At 34.5% G+C, this 22,240-nt stretch overlaps 2 protein-coding genes across 4 annotated transcripts; both read left to right on the top strand.

The window, feature by feature from the left end:
- Window positions 1-190: 190 nt before the first annotated feature.
- Window positions 191-11,352, top strand: Idh3a (isocitrate dehydrogenase [NAD] subunit alpha, mitochondrial). Of its 3 annotated transcripts, none has more exons than XM_013318580.1 (7): window positions 191-302; window positions 630-797; window positions 1,348-1,526; window positions 5,137-5,352; window positions 6,504-6,639; window positions 6,843-6,956; window positions 11,088-11,352. In XM_013318580.1, the coding sequence occupies exons 1-7, from the start codon at window positions 276-278 to the stop codon at window positions 11,313-11,315; spliced, it is 1,068 nt and encodes a 355-aa protein (XP_013174034.1). In that variant the 5' UTR covers window positions 191-275; the 3' UTR covers window positions 11,316-11,352. The 3 variants fall into 3 exon arrangements, with proteins under 3 accessions (XP_013174034.1, XP_013174032.1, XP_013174033.1); XM_013318578.1 differs by having other exon boundaries at window positions 254-551; XM_013318579.1 differs by lacking the exon at window positions 11,088-11,352 and adding an exon at window positions 9,030-10,833 and having other exon boundaries at window positions 254-551.
- Window positions 11,353-12,285: 933 nt separating this feature from the next.
- Window positions 12,286-22,155, top strand: Mat89Ba (nucleolar protein 6 Mat89Ba). The gene is made up of 14 exons (XM_013318617.1): window positions 12,286-12,390; window positions 12,557-13,631; window positions 14,011-14,284; window positions 14,837-15,052; window positions 15,118-15,222; window positions 15,886-16,028; window positions 16,782-16,958; window positions 17,358-17,525; window positions 17,852-18,152; window positions 18,781-19,034; window positions 19,548-19,759; window positions 20,664-20,870; window positions 21,334-21,435; window positions 21,991-22,155. Exons 1-14 carry the CDS (start codon window positions 12,379-12,381, stop codon window positions 22,120-22,122), a joined length of 3,378 nt encoding a protein of 1,125 aa, XP_013174071.1. The 5' UTR covers window positions 12,286-12,378; the 3' UTR covers window positions 22,123-22,155.
- The last annotated feature ends 85 nt before the right edge of the window (window positions 22,156-22,240 follow it).

The following is a 22,240-nucleotide window of genomic DNA, read 5'->3' as shown; positions in this document are numbered from 1 at the left end:
TTGAATGTCATCCAAATAGTTTAGAGTTTATTTTAGACTATAATTATATAGTTTAATGAATTTGTGGTCCAATGTTTTCATTATGAATTTATTGATTTATTAAACTTTTCCATTTTAATAGTGAGCAAATAATTTTCGCGGGATTTTCTATCCTTGATGACAGTTTCCGGTCATGCGTCGTTGTCTAGATCGCAATATCCTTCCCGCCCCGCTCCGCCTCAACGTCCGCGGAGTGAGTGCGCCGTTCAACATCGTATAATCAAAAATTTAAAGAAATGGCTGCAAGATTAATCCGGAAAATTGTAAGTCAGTAGTTGAGTGCTAGAAAATTTGTTTTCCCTTAAAACTGCATGTAGCCTCTAACTCTTTGTAAGTCTGCTTAATTTCTTTTGCAATCCAAAAATAGACTATTGTACATAGTTATGTCGAAGAATTACATAAATGCGCTTTTGAAGCCTTTTCGTGAGAGTAACGTAGTGGGAGCTTTACTGAAACTGTTCGACACGGGGCCGAATCAAGGACTTAAACGTGTTGGGATCGCGAAAAATGAGGTTTACATACATTTTTGTTAATTTTCTTATAGTTGTATGGTTTAAGGTTATAGGTTAGCTTTTTCTGGTTTTGTCTAGGTTCCGACGGCCAAGTCTGGTGCGGCGCAGTACAGCAGCGGCGTACGGAAGGTGACATTGATACCGGGACATGGTATTGGTCCTGAAATCACCGTCGCAGTGCAGAAAATCTTCGAAGCTGCTAAAGTACCTATTGAGTGGGACGAAGTCGATGTCACAGCTGTTAGGGTATGTACCGTATTTTCCTTATTTAATAGCCTAATTTTGTATCGAAAACGTGATTACAATTTTAACAGTAGTGTAATTTTTTTTCGCACAAAGAAAGAATAAGAATATATTTAAGGAAAAATATTTATCAAAATTATTTAACACGTCAGTGTTGCGTTACGAAAATGAAACGATACACATTTATAAAGGTTTTAATACTATGAAAAAAGTTAAAAACATCTCAATTGAAATCAATTAGACATAGTTTCTCTATTTAGTTTAATTACTCACTTAGCATATGTTTTGTGAGTGTTTTATTGTTAAATTTGCATAGTAAAGTGATGTCAATGTTACATACTACATTTACATAATAAGATCATTTACTTCATATCCAATTGGAACTTTAAAAATTAAAATCTAATTATCTGCCATTGGGCATAAGAACATAATCTTTCCCTGTCTCTCGCAGTTATATTAAAAAAAAAAAAATTATTTTTTAATGTCATTAAAATTTTAAAACCTTTTTTCATTGAATGTTTAACTAAAATAAATTTATTATCTATTGTTTTAGGGTCCAGATGGAAAGTTTGGTATTCCCCAGAAGGCGATAGACTCTGTAAATGCCAACAAGATTGGCTTAAAGGGTCCCCTGATGACCCCAGTGGGCAAGGGCTACCGTTCCTTAAACTTGGCGCTCAGGAAGGAGTTTGACCTTTATGCTAATGTCAGGCCCTGCAAAAGTTTAGATGGGTAAGCTATTATTATATTAATAACAAGTAAAAACCTATCTGAATCTTAGTAGTTTGTTAGAAAGTATTCTTAAAATGGCTTCATGGATCTCACTGAAATTTGGCATAAATGTAGAACATAGCTTAAAAGAACACAGTCTACTTATTACGTTTTTTGGTTATTCTGCGTGGACATAGTCATGAATGAAACCTAGTAGTGGCTAAACCATTAGCTTATGATTGTGGTCAAGTGATTTCACTTGATTTTGTGTGACTGTTCATGCTAGTTTATTTTTCTTCTGCTTGAGGTTCCCCGCCGACTAACAAAGGTTGCCTAGCTCACTGGATACCTATTCACTCTACTCATGAAGGTTCCTATATGGCCTCCTTGGTATACTAAATAAAACAATTTAAAAAAAGTAAATTAGTACATTATTATTTTGATTTTCAATTACATTTATATTATGGAATAGAGTACATATTTATTATTATTTACTATTAGTTTTGATTTAATCATAGTAATTATTTCCTTTACACTATCATATAATATGTCAAGGTATTTTATAAGATAAATAGCAGTGATAATTATATATAAATTTTATCATATAAGTAGCATATAGCATAGTCTGTGTGTATGTATGAGTATGTACAGTCTGATGAGTGTACGTCCCGGAGGCCTAAGTAAGTCCTCTTTCCCTTCCCACCTTTTAAGGAAACAATGGGAAGTGGAAGTGGACTTTCCGGATGAGAGGATGCATGGAAAGGGAAAATATTTTCTTTCTGTGCATCCTCTCCTCCGTCGATTAAAGGTCACAACGGTCACTTCGCTATTTCAGTGATTTCAGGTGGCCGCTCGCTCGTTTGCCATAAAAAATATATTTCAAATTAGTTCATTAGTTTGTAAGCTTATTTATTAATAATATAAAGAATTAAATCTTTCCTCTTTATAATTTTAATATAATAAAATAAATATGCACGTGTATTTAATCTGTCGAAATCTTTGATTCAATGTTGGTGAAAAAACAAAATGGTGACGTAATTTAACAAAATATGACTCAACAAGATAATTTTTTATTAATCTCTTATCTTGAAATATATTGTCTGATGAATGGGGAATTACAAGTAACAACAATGACGAAAATCGCTTATTAATCGTTGTAAATACTAAGAAATTTTATTTATCGTAGATATTTAAATCAAACACTGGCAATACACAGATTTAAAAAAAAAACAACTAAATACCACAGGAAAGGCTTAGTAGTTCATCGAGCTGGCTACCATTTGCCGTACTTTATTTTTTGTTCTTTGTGTGTGTATGTTAATTGATCATTCTTGGAGACCTGTAGTGTAGATTTCTCACATTAAATCTACACTAAGGGGACTTAATAACTCTATATGCGGTAGTTAATTTTATCACTGGTTGGATAAAGTTGTTCGTTTATTCAAAAAATATTCATATATTCATCTTACTAATATTATGTAAGCGTATGCTTGAATAGATGGATGGATATTTGTTAGAAGATATGGAGAGAACAGCTGAATGGATCCCGCTGAAATTTTGCATAGATGTAGAACATAGTCTGGATGTCATACTATATGTATATACGCGCGGACGCAGTCGCAGGCGACAGCTAGTATATGATAAACTCATTCAACATTCTTTAGTTATCAAATTACGTAGATCTGTTATCACCTACGTGCCTGATGGCCGGCGCTGAGTGTTATCACGTTGATAAGGTCGTTATCAAAATATCAGTAAATCAATGTCAATACCCTATATCTCCTTCAAAAATCAAGGCCTAATTTTTTATTTTTTTTTGATAATATTATATAACATAATAAGAGATTCACGTGCTTTATTTTATTCTAGCTGTACCCACGATCGACCGTGCGGAATTAAAACAAATATAATGAATAGCCTATGTGTTCTTCCAGACTATTTTCTATATGTATGACAAATTTCATCCAGATTACGGATCTTAACAGTGCTGAAGATACCCTCAAACATCCATCCATCCATCGATCTAAACATTGGCATTTATAATATTATAATAGTAAGATAACTAATTATATACATTATGCTTACGTTTTCGTTACTTTAAGGGTTCCGTACCTCGAAAAAAAACAATTGTCGTGTTGAGTGAACTTTCACTTGACTAGGTTTGTACGGAACCCTCGGTGCGCGAGTCTGACTCGCATTTTGCCAGTTTTTTTTTATATTCGCAGACCACACACAAATGTAAACATGTATTTAGCACGTGTATTATGTAAATATTTATATATACAACATGCAGTTTATCACAATGAATATGACTTTATGAATTGACACATTACGATAAAGACCTATTATCAATTATTAACAATAATAATTGTATTAAACAACTTCATTATTATATTAATGATAGTATAAAAAAGCAATAAACATTTGGACCATAAAAGACTTTGAAATTAGTTCAATAGTTTTTGAGTTTCTTTGTGCAATGCTAGCTTTCGCCCGGGACTCCATCGACGCGGAATTAAAAAAAAACTTCATTAGCATATCTGTTCTTTCAAACTATGTTCCGGTGAAATAGACTGTTTATTACTAGGTTTAAAATTCCTCGCAGTTGAAGTCGCGGGCAACTGCTTGTTATAAACAAATATTTTTTAAAAATAATACTGGCTTACACTAAACTGTCCATCAATTCATAAAACTGAATAACATTTTAATTAACTTTGTACAGTAGCGGCATTAGTGTAGGGCCAGGTGGGCCAACCGCCCAGGGCGCCGTAAAAAGGCCTGCGTTGACCCCTAAGATATCCTATCTTTGGAAGATTAACCCCCACAACAACAGGGGGTCGCAAAAATCTCACATAAGGAGCCATGTCGTGTGATCATTTTTTTTTTCTTAAATAAATCTATTTATGTAATTTTCCTTATCTGTGTACTTATCGAAAATTTGATGAAATTATCTTTTATTTCGATTGGCTAAGCTTATCCAGATTGATGGGTTAAAATCATGGATTATATTTACCCTTTATACACGAGGTGGATTCGTGATATGGATTGAATCTGGCTAAGTTATTACCTAACTAGCTCTCTTTCTAATATACCGTCTTACTTCATACTAGTATTATGACTGCAAAGTTTAGATGGACGGATGGATACTTGTTAGGTGTCTCCAAAGAGGTTGGATGGATCTGGCTTAAATTTGCCATAGATGTAGTACATAGTCTGGAAAACCAACTAGGCTAGTAATAAGTTTTTTTATTTCGCGCGGACGGTGTCGCAGGCGACAGCTAGAATTGAACATAAATAAACTTAAAAACTAATTTCAAAGTTTACGGTCCGAATTTTTGTTGGTTTGTAAGGAAGACCCCCTAAGCTAGAAATAGGTTAGAGAGAAATCTCTATAAGCGAGTAAATATGACGGTCCCTTGTACTCTCGCTCACCCAGTTTCAACTGTAACATACGATTTTTCTTAAAGTTTCTCATTGAAAACAATCCATAAACAAACACCAGTAATCATACAATCTTGAGATGTAGTTTGGAAAAATAAAATCCTAAATTAGGTATTTGTTTATAGCAAGTGCTTGTTTCCATGTCCTTGTTTGATGTCAGTTTAAATTTATACAATGTTTCCTTTCCCAGTATAAAGACATTATACGACAACGTGGATGTGGTGACGATCAGAGAGAACACGGAAGGTGAATACTCTGGCATAGAGCACGAGATCGTGGACGGCGTCGTCCAATCCATCAAGCTGATCACGGAGGAGGCCAGCAAGCGTGTCGCTGAATTCGCCTTCCAGTTCGCCAGGGATAACAAGAGGAAGAAGGTCACTGCTGTACACAAGGCTAATATTATGTAAGTATAATTAACTAATTCTGGGTTTCTGAATTCAAAATCTCCGCTTAACACGTATTGTTATCTCTGTGTTATCAAAGATAATGACAGGAATGACGATATGTTCTACAATATATTATATATTTTGATGTCAGGAACCCACGGTAAGAGCGTCGCAGGCTCAGGGGTCAAGACTTTATAATATGCAGGTCCTGGGTTCGAATCACGTCATGTATTAATGTAATTTTCTATTGACATATGTACATTTATCCGATGTTCTTACCCTAAAGGATAATATCGTGATTTTAAAGATTGACATATAATATTTTTTTTAAATAATTGTATGAAATTAAACACAAAAATTATTCGTTCTCTGAACAATAGTTCAATTAACGAAATACTAATAAGCAAACATTTTTTAGACATCGATTGAATAATATTTACTAATATGAAATATATATTTGTTTTAAAAATCAACAAAAACAATTCAAACAGCTTTTATATAAATAATTTATGAACTTTAACTTAAATGTGAACTTTACTAGTACACTCAATATTCAAATTATATTAAATATATAGAGAATAGAATACATATGATAGAAAATATGTACATTATGTAACAAGATACTCACCTTGATATAAGTTAGCGACGGAGCGTGAATTAAACTCGTTCGGTGTCAACTCGACAACGTTCATTGGTGTTAATGAATAGGTGTCAGTTCCCCTTTATACTGGATAACATCTTACACACAATTTAATAAGATTTTTGTCTATATTTGTTTATGTAACCGTAGTTTTTATTGACACACATCAGTTCACTATACGTGCCCACCGAGGGGCTCGGAGCCTACCCTAAGTTAAGGGTGATTAGGTCATAGTCTACCACGCTAGCCTAGTGCGGGTTGACTTCACACATATCTTTGAATCACTTCTCAGATATGTGCAGCATCACGATGTTTTCCTTCACCGAAAGAATGTCGGATGTACATATGGAAATCGGAATTAGAAAAACACATTGGTATTGGGATTCGAACCCGGGACCTGTAGATAGCAAGTCTTAACCCCTGAGCCACCGACGCTCGCTGGAAGAACACAAAGGCTACTAATTGAGCTATTTTATATCGGTGCGGATGGTGTCGCGGGCTACAGCTAGTAATCAAATAAATTTGCAGGCGGATGTCAGACGGTCTGTTCCTCCGGTGCTGCCGCGACCTGGCCACCAAGTACCCAGACATCAAGTTCGAGGAACGCTACCTCGACACCGTCTGCCTCAACATGGTGCAGGACCCCTCCAAGTTTGATGTGCTGGTGAGTGAGATGTGCTTATGTGGTTGTAGCTAGATACAGCTTGACTTTGTTTTTGGCGATGACAGAAATGTCGGCGACGCGACATTGTATTGCGTACGCTAAGTGACTAAAATCGCCAGGTTTCGAAGATTTACGTAGTCTAAATCTACACTAACATTACTTAGTAAATGTAATATTTATATTGTGTCTATGTTTTTTTTCAGGTGATGCCAAACTTGTACGGTGACATAATGTCAGACATGTGCTCTGGTCTTGTGGGCGGACTGGGTCTGACACCTTCAGGCAACATTGGCAAGAACGGTGCACTCTTTGAGTCTGTAAGTATGCAAAATTTACAACTCCACATAATAGACAATTATCACAACAAGATTTTAAATTCTCTGACAAAGTGATTAATAACTCTATAAAACCATAAACTCGTACTTTATAATTCGTTTATTTCATCTTGAGATAAATCAAAGAATTTTAATATAAACAAATAATTTATATTGAAATTCTTTAAAAAAATGTATGAAAACCATTCATTTATCAATCAGCTGATGTTTGGCTGTGTTACAAAAATGCCATAAAATAATTTTAAAAAAAATAAGATTCGATCGTTCAAATTTGACATTTAGTAATGTGATATGAAACACCAATCAGAAAGCTTGACGTCACTATGATGTCATTGTCATGTTTTAATAGTTCAGAATTCAGTACAACAATTTAAAATCGAGTACAACAACATACAGAGATATGATTCTACTCTACAAGTTGTGACGTCACTGACGCCATGACATGTGATCGAGTTTTCGCGGGATATTTGAAATTGATTTTTGAAAATACGAAATACACAATTTAAATTGTACATTTTCTCTCAAAAATATGCTTTTTTAAATAAATCATACAATGAATCTACGATAAGCATAGAAATGTGCAATTTATTATTCACAATGTAAGAGGTTTATGTGAATTTAAAAAAAAAATATTTGATAAGTTTGTCTTTAAATTGCAATTTAACTCAGATATTATTTAGGTTTATTTCTTTACCTTAGATTTGATTATATTAATTTTGCACATAGTTATTTAGATAAATAATTAAAAAAAAAAATTGGAACTCCAAAGTTGGATCTCGTGATTAAGTGATATTATAGCATTGGTTAAATTCTTTGGATAAAGTAAGTCAGTTCTAAAGTTACTATGTGTGCCACTAACTGGTGTTGGTTATCATAATTAACCGCATGGTTTTTCACTTACCATAAGTTATATCCCTAACTTAATCAAATTATAACTTAATATTGTGTCATATAAGTGTGTTAAGTTAAAATACATTTAAAAATCATTGTTCTGTCCGTATAAATATGTTTAAATTAATATTTTAGTAATGTCATGCATGTTGAATTAATAAAAATATGCTTTGTCTTGCTAACTTTTTATATGCAGGGTAGTTTTTTCGTCCGTATGTAAGTTTGTATGTATGTAAATTTATTTGTGACGGTCAACAGCAGTCTTTTCCAAAGTGGACGATAACGCCCCCTTGTGGGCGCTGCAAGAGTCAAGGGGGGCGGTAAGAGACCCAGAAAGAAAATGGGGGCGTGGCGTAGAGGCCTGGGGGGTGATTTATAATTTTATTTAGCTAGGAGGCCTCTTAGACAATGACTGCATGAGCTGTCGACTCTCAACAACAACTTGTGAAAAAATATTTATTCTCAAAGTGGGCAGTAGACAAAATAAGTTTGGGAACCACTGGTCTACAGTCTAAATTACTGAACAGACGTAGACAAGTGACATGTCATATGATTCATATTCTTATTCGAAATGTCATAGAGTAAATGACAATGTACATATGGTGCATGTTAATCGCATATGGTGAATGTTAATCGTTGGTTTCTGAGACTAAAATCTTTCTATATAAAATATTGTTATCTCTGTGTTGCCAAAAATAATAAGAGGGATAATTATGTTTTAGCTGGGAGTTTGGTCTTAAAACCCACTTAAATAAAAGATTAAAAGAACTTTTACCGTTATTAGTATTTTTGAAAACAATAAAAAAATTACATTTAAAATAAACAGTTAGTTTTGTCTTAATTTAAAAAAAAATAGATTTATTAGAGTCTCAGTCAGTTGTTCTTTTAGTTTAGTTTAGTCATTATGGATATGAAAAAAAAAACAAACGGTATCCTAATATAAAACATAGATTATAAAGTATTTGTTTACACATCAAATTAATGTGTAAAAACTCGTGAAAACCCATTAAACCCAATATTGTCCATTTCCTGATTAATTGGTCTTGTTTATTTGTATTGTGTTAACAAAATCCAATCATTCCATAATTCATAATTAACAATATGATTTTATCCCATATTAATCTATCATTTTTTGTGTGGCTAACTAACAAATATTGTCCAAAGGTGCACGGCACTGCTCCAGCTATAGCCGGACAAGACAAAGCTAATCCAACAGCTCTACTCCTCTCTGCCGTGATGATGCTGCGTCATCTGCAGATGTACCAACATGCTGATAACATAGAGAAAGCCTGCTTCACCGTGCTGAAGGAAGGTCGAGTCCTCACAGAGGACCTGGGAGGCAAGAGCACTTGTTCCGAGTACACCACGGAGATTATCAAGAATCTACATTGATATGGTTCGTGTCACTGTGGAGTTGATATAGTCTTTATCTGAAAATTACATTTTTTAATGTATAGTACTGTTTAGATTTGTATTGGTTATATGTCATTTTAAATTTATTAAATTAAATTGTGATATATACCTATATATATTGGTCTCTTATCAATATATAAAGTTTGTGTTTGTTGGACCGTTGTAGTTGACAAACTTTAATTTCTATATAAAAAACTTTTTAAAATCATTATAACTAAGATATCAATAAAATGTTAACTCCACAGTGGTGTAATCTTCATCGAATAGTTAATTGTTATTTTGTAAACTGACAGTATTCTTATACATTCCCTGAGTTTAGTTTTGTACAAGAACCAGCCAAAGAAGTATTCGATGTGCGTTTATAATTCATTAACCTGGTATTTTGTGAGATTACATGATTAACAAAGACATGCAGATGTATTTATAATGCTACGTAAACGATTAAACATGATTGTTTGGTCAAACTTCATCAAACATCCCAAATATAGGCAAAATAAAACATAGCTTCACATGTCTGTATAGTAGTATTGCCATCTCTCTCATTTTGTTTAGAAAGAATAGAGATAGCAATACTTAATTTGTAATATGACAAACTAAATTCACACATAACATCAAATATTTGACATATTGTTTGATCGTTTGCCGGAACCTGAAGTCTTTGATTTTTGTGTGCATTTCAGTGATGTATTTAAATTGAAGAAAGGTCTGACTGTGGTGTGGTTAATTAAGTTTTAACTCTTCTAATTAACAAAGACATTGTCAACTTGTACAAAATGTAAGACGTTTGAAATTATGTTGCCAGATGCAAATAAACAACTAAGTAAAAAAGAAAAAAAGAATTTCAGATGCAATTTCTGAGAAAAAAACAGTGCAATTTCTATTTTATTTTCCATTTTGTACAAGTAAAGAATCGTCTATTTGATCAAATATCCACTAGTTTTGTGTACTTTGCCTTAAGTGTTACCATTAATGTTTTAAGTTACCGCAAGTATTTTATCTGAGTGTTACCATTTTATTGCTATAAGTTGACTTAAATTGAACTACTAGCGAATTTAGTTGAGGCACTAATGTATTTATTCATTTTAAATTATTTAAAATCCAAACTGGCAATTGTACTTTATTATATTTGGCAGAACGAAGAAGGCCTTTTTCATAAAAAATGGCGCTAAAAAAAGTTGTACTCTAGTTTTATCCATATTTTAAGTGTGTTTGTGATTGATTAAGTGATACCTTACGACGTTTGTATTAATTTAGTAGATATTTGAGTTCCTTGTTTTGTGATTGTATTTACAATAATTGTCTATGGTTATAATCATGCTTTTATTTATTTTACAATGGTTTGAATGGCAGCCCTTTGGCCATGCGAGTGACCATTGATTGTGTAATGTTCTTTTTAAGATTAAAAAAATCAGATGAAATCTGAAAAATGAGCTGAGCTGTAGCTATAATTAGTAGAATACATCTTATTTATTGACTAGCTAATGAGTAGTTAAAATTCAATGCAACCTTTAGTTTAGTGTCCTTATGAAATTGACAAATAAAGAGATTGAAAATACACGACTATTATTTTTAAACATTTTTTTCAGTAAACGTGTTTAAGTGCGTCCAGACGCGGACCCATAGTATATATTTGGGTAGAACCAACGCTAAAGGATATCGTTCGTTAGACCGACCTGACAAAAACATTTGTAAATAATCGAACAAAAATTATGACAAATTAACGATTCTCCATAAAAGATTGATTATGCACATTTACATTGTTGGTCAACAGATCTAGAATATTTTTTATATTATTAAAAATTTTATTAGGTGCACGGCACAGCTCCCGACATCGCGGGTAAGGATATGGCGAATCCCACAGCGCTGCTGCTGTCCGCCATCATGATGCTACGACACCTGCAGCTCAACGAGCACGCGGACCGCGTCCAGAACGCCTGCTACGAGGTGCTGCGCGAGGGCAAGTCCCTTACCGGAGACCTGGGCGGCACAGGGAAATGTAGCGAGTACACTAACGCCATCATCTCGAAACTAAACTAAATTTGTTATCTGTATGTTGCGTTTTGACCTTGCAAAAGTTTTGACTTCATAAGAAAGATTGTGATCGTGAGATTTGATGATTATCGTAATTCAAACTCGAATTTAGAAAATTATATTGTAGATAAAATTTAATGTACAGTATACCAAAGTATTATTTGTAGTTCATAAAGTTTAATGCCCTTTATTTATTTTACAATGCTACCATTTTAATATGCATATGTTAAGTATACAGTGTGAAAATATTCTTAACAACAACTGGAAAATTGTTTGATCTGAAAATCTGAAATTCATATAAATTTATATAATTTTATGTTACCAACAAATATATTTGTAAACAACATGCTCTGTCTTTTATTTAACGTAAAAGATTATCTTAAACCCTCAAAATAAATGAAAAGACATCCTAGTAAAATTCTTAAAAAAAATTAATTATATTACTAATGTTATAAATGCGAATGTTTGGATGTTTATTGACATTCTGTGTTTGTTGTCTCATGAACCTACTTCCCGTGTCAGACCGAAATAGTTATAAAGATGGATGGATGGGTGTTAGTTATTAGGTTATTAAATATCTGAAGAATGGCTCAAGGGGTCGCATTAATTTCGCATATATGTAAATGTAGAACATAATCTGGAAGAACACATAGACTACTAGTTAAGCTTTTTTTAATTCTGCACAGACAGAGTCGCCGGCGAGAGCTAGATAAGCTTTGTTGCACAGTCGCATGCAGTGTCGTAAAATATAGCCTGTTATTTTAAAATATTGATTGTAATGTGCCAAGTAATAAGACCAAGGGATAGTCCCATATATTTTTTTTTTATTATTTATTGAACAATTTATAAACAAGTCATTTTTTTCATTTTAAAGATTCTCTTATCCTCCTAATCCTAAGAACTTGTTTTCGGTCATGTTCAAAACTGTCAGTAGGTTCGACATGCTTTAAATTTGACATTGACAGTGACAGTTGGACCAAAACATTGTGAGCGCACGTTGTTTTTAATTTTATAACCAACTTTTAGACTCTTATGTACTATTAACTTTGATATTTTCCGAACATTGAAGATGGTTAAAAGGGTATGTTGTTTATTCAACTAATGTAACAATTATAGATCCAAATATTTAATAAATAATTAAAAAATCTAAATTAAAACACGCTTACAAAACAACCCCTATTTGTTTTTCGCAATATTCGCTATATTTACGTTTTGATTGGTGTCGAATAATAATAATATTATTTCAGGATAAGACTAGTTCTATATCGGAAAATGATGAATCAATAACAATTAATGAAAATGGCAAAAGACCGTTGGACACAGAAAACAAAGATGGTCAAAAGAAATTACGAATCAGAGGTTTGTACAGACAACCAACTGTAGAGGAATTAAATCGCCTTCAAGAAACTGAGAATTTATTCAATTCCAATTTATTCCGTCTTCAAATAGACGAAATACTCAATGAAGTTAAGGTAAAGGAGAAAACCGTAAAGAGATTTCAAGAATGGTTCAATACACTAAAGGAACATTTAAAAACAATTCCCGAAGGTGATACGGAATATGATTTGACAGAAGATAAAATTTACAAGCATTTAGGTGTAAAATCACCTGTTGGAATAGAATTAAATAAAACAAAATGTATGTTTAAATTTCACAAATTTCAAGATATAAATATTGTTGGTTCTTATGGTTTAGGCAACTCGATTAATTCCAAATTAATAATTGACACTCAGATTACAGTACCAATGGATACTTACACTAAAAATGATTCAATAAATTATAGATATCATAAGAAAAGAGCTGCATATTTAGCATGTATCGCATCTCATTTAAAAGATCTGGAAATTATTGAAGAACTTAAATATATGTACGTAAATGACTGTCATACTAAACCAATGCTAGAAATAAAGCCTTCTGGGAAATTAAGTAACATATTGGTAGTCCGAATGAATTTATCTTGTGACCCTGAATCATATAAACTACACAGATTCAGTCCAGTACGTAATAACTTAAGAGAATCATGGTTATTTGATGACAAAGTAGAGAACTCTTCGGATGTTGGACCTCCAACTCCGTACTATAACAGTAGTATCTTAAGTGACTTAACTAATGCATTAAATCAAGATTTCTTGAATGAAACATTTCTGAATCGTGATAATTTGAAGCAAGCCGTGGTACTTTTGAAGATTTGGCTCCGACAAAGAAAACTTCAAGTCTCCGGATATGTAATAAGCGTGTTTGTTGCATATCTTGTGCAAATAAAGAGAATAAATAATATTATGAGCAGTTATCAGATTATTAGGAATGTCTGGATATATATAAGTAAGTATGAAATTGTTAGATTTTTTTTTAGTTCTGTTATGAAGATATTTATTACTAGCTCTTCCCGGCGACTCTGTCAGCAGTGAATAAAAAAAACTTAGTAAGCTATGTCTTCTCTATGACTATGTGCTTCATGTGTGTCAAAATTGATCAAGATTTATTGAGCATCTTATCATCTACATCAACACTAAGAGGCTTGGAGCCTACCCTAAGTTAGGGATAATCAGGCTATAGTCAACCACGCTGACCCAGTGCGGATTGGCTGATAGTGATAGGGACAATACTAATTACTAATAAGCGTTTCAAATAAGAATGTGCAATAAAAAGCCTTGTTTTGCCAAATTATCTTTTAAAGTCTTCAATAATCATTTTTTTTTAGAATCGTCAGAGTTGGATACGAAAGGCATATCGTTATTCAAGGGTTCAGCGTCAGTACCTTCAATAGAAGAATTCCATCAAAGTTTTCCAGTTGTGTTTATTGATAAATCAGGATTTTACAATATATGTTGGGATATGCACAAAGGAACGTATAATGCGTTGAAGAGGGAAAGCGCATTGGCTATTGAAATGCTGGATAATCCAAACATAAATAGCTTTATACCATTGTTCATGACACCGATGCATGAATTGTTGAAGTTTGATCATATTATAAGGTATGTTACTTTTTACAATCCTGTTTGATAATAATATATAGTAGCTAGCTCATACTAGCTGTCACCCGCGACTCCGTCCGCGTATAACAAAAAAAAACTGAATTAATAGCCTATGACAGAATATGTTCTATATCTATGCCAAATTTCAGCGAGTTCTAGGCAACCATTCTGGCGATACCTTAAAACAAACATACATACATTCAAACATTCGCATTTATAATATTAGTAAGATGTAAAACATGGTAAGGCTTAGTTAAGTAAATGTCTATATTAATAACGCTTTTAGGCCACTTATTCCCTTGCCGTGATTTCTACAGTGTTCTCTTTTTTTAATTGTCCTGTCTTGATGGCGGGAGATTGTGTAATTCGCATACCTGTAGCACCTCTTTAGGACTTGGGCGGTCGCGCAAACGCTTCTCTTGTCATGATTTTTCTTTTATGTAATTTTATATGCCAACTTACAATAATACTCAGTCAGATAACGTTATCGCATCTACATATTTATAGTTATGATGTAAATGTGAATAAAAAATAGAAAATATTATATTTCAGATTCAAAAACCTCAAATCTCTAAATGAGAAAGTCTATAACAAAGTACCCAGATCATCTCAAGTCAATTATGGTATTCACCGGCTGGCTTTAGTAACTGAGACTGTATATTCTGTGCTCAGCCGAGGTCTGGGAGACCGAGCTGACCTGGTACTTCAGCTGGTGCAAGCTGATCTATCATGGAGTGTCAAGAAAAGTGTGGATAAAGTCAAACAGAAGTATGTATAGTAAAAGAAATAGCTTATCCTCTTCTGTGAAATTATTGACCATATTTGTGTTTCAGATGTGAAGACAAATTGTCTTTTGGTCTGGTATTGAACTCGGAGAATGTTATCAAAATTGTTGACAAAGGACCTCCGGCTAACCTACCTGAATCTGAGGAATTTAGGTAAGATGGCTTGTCGATAGATAACAAAGATATTAGTTACATAAATGGACCATTTAGACCAGTCTTTCCCAAAGTGTGCGATAACGCCCCCTTGTGGGCGCTGCAGGTCTCAAGTTGCGGGTTATAGTAAAAGTTTCCTTTACAATTCTCCGTTAATATACATATATAGCTCACAATAATTAATTAATTTAATTTAATTTTTTAAATATGTGAAAATATGGGGGCGCTAAAAAAATATTTATTCTCAAAGTGGGCAATAGACAAAATAAGTTTGGGAACGACTGGTTTAGATCTTTTACATTTAAAAATTATAAAGTGGCAAACAAGCAATCACTTGAATTCACTGAAATAGCGAAGTGACTTCAACCCATAGATATTTGCAGATGGGTTGAATTAAATCGACGGAGGATTGGATACACAAATATTTCCCCTGTTTATGCCTCTTCTTTGATAAAACCACTTCCCCTTTCCGATTTCTTTATATGATGGATGGGAAGGGATTGTGAACTAAAATTAGGTCATTTTGACCATAAGGCCATTAGAGTAAATTTAATAATTATGCGAGGGAAGAGATTTCTTTCTAACATTTTACATTACATGTATTCCTAATGACCTTTCTTAATTGTTTTCTAAGACATAAAATATAGTTATGTGGGTGTTTAGGTCTTTCTGGGGCGAGAAGTCTGAGTTACGTCGTTTTCAAGATGGGTCAATAACCGAGGCGGTTGTGTGGGAGGCAGACAGTCGCGCACAAAGACGTGCGCTGCCCAAACAGATTGTTAACTATCTTTTGAACTTTAAATATGGTAAGTATTCATATAAGTAGTATAAGACGCACAGATATAAGTAACTATATCTAGGTTTCAGGATGTCTAACTGAAACAAAACCAGATATTATATTCACTAATTTATTTTCACTTTGCCACAACCTTCCACTTCAACAGCTCGATACCGAATGTCCAACCGACCTCCTTTTACCTCCCACCACTCGATAATTTTTCCGTCCCTCTCCCTGACAGCTCAAAGTGTTGCCCGTACAATAAACCCTAATATTAGGGAACCCTAACAGTAGGTTGGAAACATGTCTTGGGGCTTTACTGCTGTGGATCTTTTCGATATTTATTGACATTATTCAGGAAACTTTCGACTACAGTCTAGAATGTTTATATCCCAGTTTCCTACATATTTTAGTAAAATTTCTTAACAACAAACGAGTGTTTAGATTTATCTAATTTGGCTCGAAACAGCTCAAGTTAACGTTTATATGCTTTAATAGCTTTAAACAGCATTGGTTTGTTTTTATCTGTGCATAATTAAAATAAGTTAATAAGTAAGCCTAAACTCTAATCGAGTAATAATTGTTATGTTACTATAATAATATTATAAAAGCGAAAGTGTAGATGGATGGATGTTTGTTTGAAGATATCTCTAAAACAATTGAATGGATCTCGATGTAATTTGGCATACATATAGAATATAGTCTTGAAGAACACATACACGGAGTCACGGGCGAGAGCTAGTTTAGGTACAAACAGCAAGACTTATTTGATTACTTCCAGGTGTACCATCATCAGAAGTATACCAGGTAAGCGACCAGCTGGATCAGTTGGTGGTGAGCAAGTCATCAGCTCAGTACATAGAGGAGGGCAGTACGGAAGTGTTGCGCGCATTCGATGAGTTGCGCAGAGATTTGCGCGCTCTCAACAATCTGCCGCTAGATGTCACTGCTATGTACGGTCAGTGTTATAACATGTTACACTTCTACTCGATTTTTAGGAAAATTTGGGAAATTACATCTTTGGTAATGTCTTTTGACATTTACTAGACGTAGTTTTATTGCTATTACATATATGTGTTTATCAATAATATTAAAATACAAAATAATCTTTCTTTTTGCGAGATTTTTCAATGATATTGATTATAACATGGCGATATTTATTTTAATTTATCATTCATAAAAAAAATATAAAATTACAGTAAATGGATCTAATTATATTTAGGACGCTCTTAAAACTAACGCTAGCATACAACTGTTTAAATATAAACACTAACTAACCAGTAAGTCTATGTGAAGCCAGTACTGTCTTACTGTACTGGCATAATATAATCGGGTTAAAATGAAGTTGTTACTGCAGGTACATCATCAGTATTCAGTTACTGCAGGCCGGTGGTGTCTGTGTGTGCGGGGCGTGGCCTGACTCAACCACACCCACGTCGCCGCGCCGCCTCCGCACTGATCAAGGACACGCCCAACGCTCGTCCCCCAGCGTACACACAACACAACACTGTTGTACTGGAATTAGGTTAAATCATGCTATATTTAACAAAAAAAAATGTCCCTTCTCTCCTTAACCCCCTTCTTTGTCTCTCTCTCTTTCATATTGAGCTCTCTTTTCCTTTCTAACTGTCTCAACTTCCAGTCTAATCTTACTCCTTTCTCTAGTTCCCTACCTTTCTATTTTGCTCTGTCTTTTATCTCTCTTTCGTACCCTCCTATTGAGTTAATTTTCTATGCTTTTATCTTGTTAGCTTAGTATCTCTTCCCCTGTCTTCTATCCCTCTTCCGTTCTCTTTAATTCGTCTTTTTACGCCTCTGTCCGTCTTCCAATTTCATTATTTTCTTTTCCAGGTCACAGTGGGAAGTGGCCGGGCGACCTGCAAGCGTTCCGCTGCCTTAAGGCTGCGTTCCACCTGCAGATATCGGAGCGTCTCTCCCAGCAGTTCTCTCTCCCGGTGCAAGCGTACCCTACACACATCGATGTATTGAAGAACGGCCTCGTCTTCCGACTGAAGATAGCTCATCCGAAGGAGATCACTCTACTCCAGAGGGAGATGGAGAACGGAGTGGTGAAGCACAGGGAGAGTGAGGAGGCGGTTATGCTGCAGCGCGAGACTGTGCTGCTGCCCAGGGTCAGAGGAGCTCTGCACGGGTAATATACAGTTGTTTTATAATCTATTTCAAATCATTACCTTGTTTTTGGAAATAGGAGAATGACAGTAAACGTCACTTGCGTCGGCCATGACTCTTTTTTATGCTTTTATAAGATTTTTTTAAAATTAAGGCAAATAAAATTAAGTTCGATTTTTAGTAATTACACGACTGGCTCAATAGGCATATGCAAGTTTTTATGTAAGTCCGTTTGTGTGTAGGTTAATTAAATTGTAACACGCTGTAGATTAAACAATTAAATCGATTTGGATTAGTGAGGTGTCATACGATTCGTATTCTTATCCTGAATGTCATACAAGTACACCATCTGATTTTTTTTAATACAGATGAACTTGAATAAGCTAGAATCCAAAGGGAATGATACTTGTCTTGCTTATAAAGGCTTTTCTCTGACCTAATTATCTAGCTTAGCGAGGTTGTCTGACGAAACCAATGTCCTATAAGGACTCATTTAAACATAACCCGGCAAGCTCCAAACCGAGTGGGGTCGCGTCAGAGCGAGACAAACGTATGGGAATACATGAGAGCGCTATACAGCTAGTGACGTCATCCTCGGATAGTTCTGGAGTTAATATGTCAGTATGCATTATGTTATTTATCCCATCTAGCTTACATCAGAAGTATCCAGCATACGGTCCCGCAGCGTGCCTGATGAAGCGCTGGCTGTCAGCCCATCTCCTCTCACCCCCACACTTCCCCTCCATCCTGGCAGACCTGGTGACAGCAGCGGTGTTCCTGCGTCCAGCACCACTGGAGCCCCCCGTACAACCGCTGGCCGGTTTCCTCAGAGCTCTAAGGATACTGGTCGACACGGATTGGTCCAGAGAGATGATTTTATTGGACTTCAATAATGATATGTCACGTAAGTTGGACGGGATTTTGGATTTTAGGGCCAAATATTTGGCTGTAATTATATTGTTTTTTTTATATAATAAGATGGCAACGAGCGAGCGGCCACCTGATATCACTGAAATAGCGAAGTGACTGTTGCCCATAAACATACGCAATTGCATATGCGTTGCCTACCTTTCATCGACGGAGGAGAGGATGCACAGAATGAAAATATCTTCCCTTTCCATGCATCCTCTCATCCGGAAAGTCCACTTCCACTTCCCATCGTTTCCTTAAAAGAAAAACTGTGGGAAGGAAAAGAGGACTAATTTTGGCCTCCGGGACGCACACTCATCTGACTGCACGTGTCTTCTGTATGGTCGTGGTATATCACCGGACGAGCCGGGACTATTCCTGCGAACATGTTAAAGCGGGCTCTACCACTGTTAAGACCTTTACGTGACATAATAGATGAACCATTAAATATGTTAATATATAATTAAGATTGCCTTTTACTTTAATTTTCTTTATATATTTTTTCTAGGCGAAGAAATAACAGAAGTAGAACGTCAGTTCAACGAGACAGATGAGAGAGGTGTTATGTACATAGTGACGTCATATGACGGCGACTTCCCCTCGATATGGAGTAGACAGGCGCCCACAAAGCAGGCGCTGCTCAGAGTTACCACTATTGCCTCTGCTACTCTCAATTATTTAGAAAAAGCTTTAATTGACGAATATAAAGATAATATATTGGTGAGTAATAAATTATATGTTCTAAATTCGACCTTAAATCTAGTTATAATTAAAGTATTTATCCTTTTTTACTTTTGTATATTTCTTTAAAAAACGAGAATAAAGTTTTTACTTCACATCTTAATATAATAGATAAAATAAGTAGAATAATAATTTTGGCTTATAAATGTGTAGTTCTGATTGTTAATCATTTTTATTACATTCTTAGTTAGACGTATATACTCGTTAAATATAGATTTCTCTTATTAAATCCACATTAAGTCACGTTGTACAACTCTGAGTGCAATAATAAAGCATTATAATCAAACAAAGTTATGGCATTAAAAGTGTCTTAAGGTTAAGTAATCACAAGTATATAACTAACGACACATTTAAAATGAAAAATCTACACTAAGACCCCAAGTATCTATATAAGAACTGAAAATCACTAACCTCTATACATAGACAGGCTATGTACTATGATATTTAGTCATTATCATTCATCATCATCAGTTCACTATACGTCCCCACCGAGGGGCTCGGAGTCTACCCTAAGTTAAGGGTGATTAGGTCATAGTCAACCACGCTGGCCAAGTGCGGGTTGACTTCACACATATCTTTGAATCACTTCTCAGATATGTGCAGGTTGCATCACGATGTTTTCCTTCACCGTAAGAACGTCGTATAAATGTACATATGTAAATTGGAAATCGAAAAACATATTGATACATGGCGGGATTCGAACCCAGGACATGCAGATTGCAAGTCGAGTGCTTGACCACTGAGCCACCGACGCTCTTCGATATTTAGTGCCAATTAGATTTTTAAATGCAAAATAGATATAGCCATAACAAAGCAAAATATGTAATTTCTAAGTTCCTGTATCTATAAGGGTCAATAGTATCAAAAATATATGTATATCCAGGGCGTGTTCGTGCCTTCTCTATCCGGATATGACGCACTTATTCATCTGGCCACGCCCCTCGTGCCGCACACCTGCGAGCGTGTGGGCCACGCCCCCGAGCGCGCACACCACGCCCACAACAATCGGAATAAAGCTGATGATGTATTAGATGATGTAGTGCCTGTCGTAGACTTCAACCCTGTTGCTAAATACCTTCACGAGTTAAGGGTGAGTTTTATACTATAATATATATATATATATATATATATATATATAAATAGAGAAGATTTGTTTGTTTGTATTGAATAAACTCCAAAACTTCAGAACTGTTTTAAAAAAATTCTTACTGATGGAAAGCTAGACTATCCTCGGGTGACATGAACTATACTTATTACTAGATTTAGTTAAATTACATTTTAAGAGGAAGTCGCGGATAATTACTAGGTAATTGTCACTATTTCTTTCTATGCATCCTCTCCTTCGTCAATTAAAGGTAGGCAACGCATATGCAATTGCGTATATCTATGGGCAACTGTCACTTCGCTATTTCAGCGATTTCAGGTGGCCGCTCGCTCGTTTGCCACATTATGATATATAAAAAAAAATACAGGGAATCTAGTTAAGTAGTCAAGGTTATAATGAACCAGATTTGTTAAATGTACAATATAGTTTTATTATTATAATATTTCAGAGCGCGTACAGTGAATTCGCGTTGTTTTTCAACGATTGTTACGGCGGTGACGTGATCGCGGTGTTGTGGCGACCTGATATCGACCGATTAAAAGATTTCCAGGTAAAATATTTATTATAATTGTTTATTCCACTTTCATTAAAAAGTTTAATTTAACGTTTTATCATACTAATAATATAAATGCGAATGTTTAGATGGATGTTTGGTTAAAGGAGTCCCGGAACACCTCAACAGTTCTTGAAATTTAACACAAATGTAAAACATAGTCTGGAAGAACACATATTCTATAAGTTTTTTTTAATCCCGCACAGACGGAGTCGCGGGCGACAGCTAGTATTATATATTTTTTTAGTAAAACACACTTTTTGCCTAACGCTGACCAATTATTTGTGTACAGCTTCTTTGTGCTATGTAAAGTGAGGTTAGGATTAGTTTTGGCGCACTTTTGTCAATTTTGACAGCTGTCATTCTAACCTCTAAAAAGTGATCGATAAATGTGAAACACAATTATTCGAATATTACGAGAAATCGATTCACACTTTTTTAAATTTCAAATAAACAAGTTTATTATTTTATAAATTTATTTTTAAACTAAATTTTAGAGTAACTTTTTTTACATTTAATAGAATATTTGATTTATATTATTAATGTTTTTAGATTGCAAATGCGAATGGTCTAATGCCAGTGGAGACAGACGGCGAGACAAAATACAAAGTGAACAAGCAAGCTTTGTTGCAAGACTTCAGGATACTGGGCCGGGGACTTGTCCTAGATATTACAGTTACATAAGAAATGTTATTTTATTCAAATAAATAAACTTTAAGACATAAACATCTGATTTTATTTATATTTTCCTATAATTTTAACAAAAAAAAAACAGTTTTCCTGAACAATTTTTATTAAATCT

The sequence above is a fragment of the Papilio xuthus genome, unplaced genomic scaffold (assembly GCF_000836235.2).
Source record: "Papilio xuthus unplaced genomic scaffold, Pxut_1.1 DF826923.1, whole genome shotgun sequence".
NCBI lineage: Eukaryota > Metazoa > Arthropoda > Insecta > Lepidoptera > Papilionidae > Papilio > Papilio xuthus.
The sequence above is the reverse complement of the archived record's forward strand: the minus strand, read 5'-3'. Positions and strand labels throughout refer to the sequence as shown.

Coding starts and splice junctions, on each gene's coding strand:
- Mat89Ba (XM_013318617.1), top strand. Junction 13,632..14,010: donor GAATGTCTGGATATATATAA/GTAAGTATGAAA, acceptor ATTTTTTTTTAG/AATCGTCAGAGTTGGATACG. Junction 21,436..21,990: donor ACCGATTAAAAGATTTCCAG/GTAAAATATTTA, acceptor TAATGTTTTTAG/ATTGCAAATGCGAATGGTCT.
- Idh3a (XM_013318578.1), top strand. CDS start 423: ATGTCGAAGAATTACATAAATGCGCTTTTGAAGCCTTTTCGTGAGAGT. Junction 552..629: donor TTGGGATCGCGAAAAATGAG/GTTTACATACAT, acceptor GGTTTTGTCTAG/GTTCCGACGGCCAAGTCTGG. Junction 6,640..6,842: donor CCTCCAAGTTTGATGTGCTG/GTGAGTGAGATG, acceptor GTTTTTTTTCAG/GTGATGCCAAACTTGTACGG.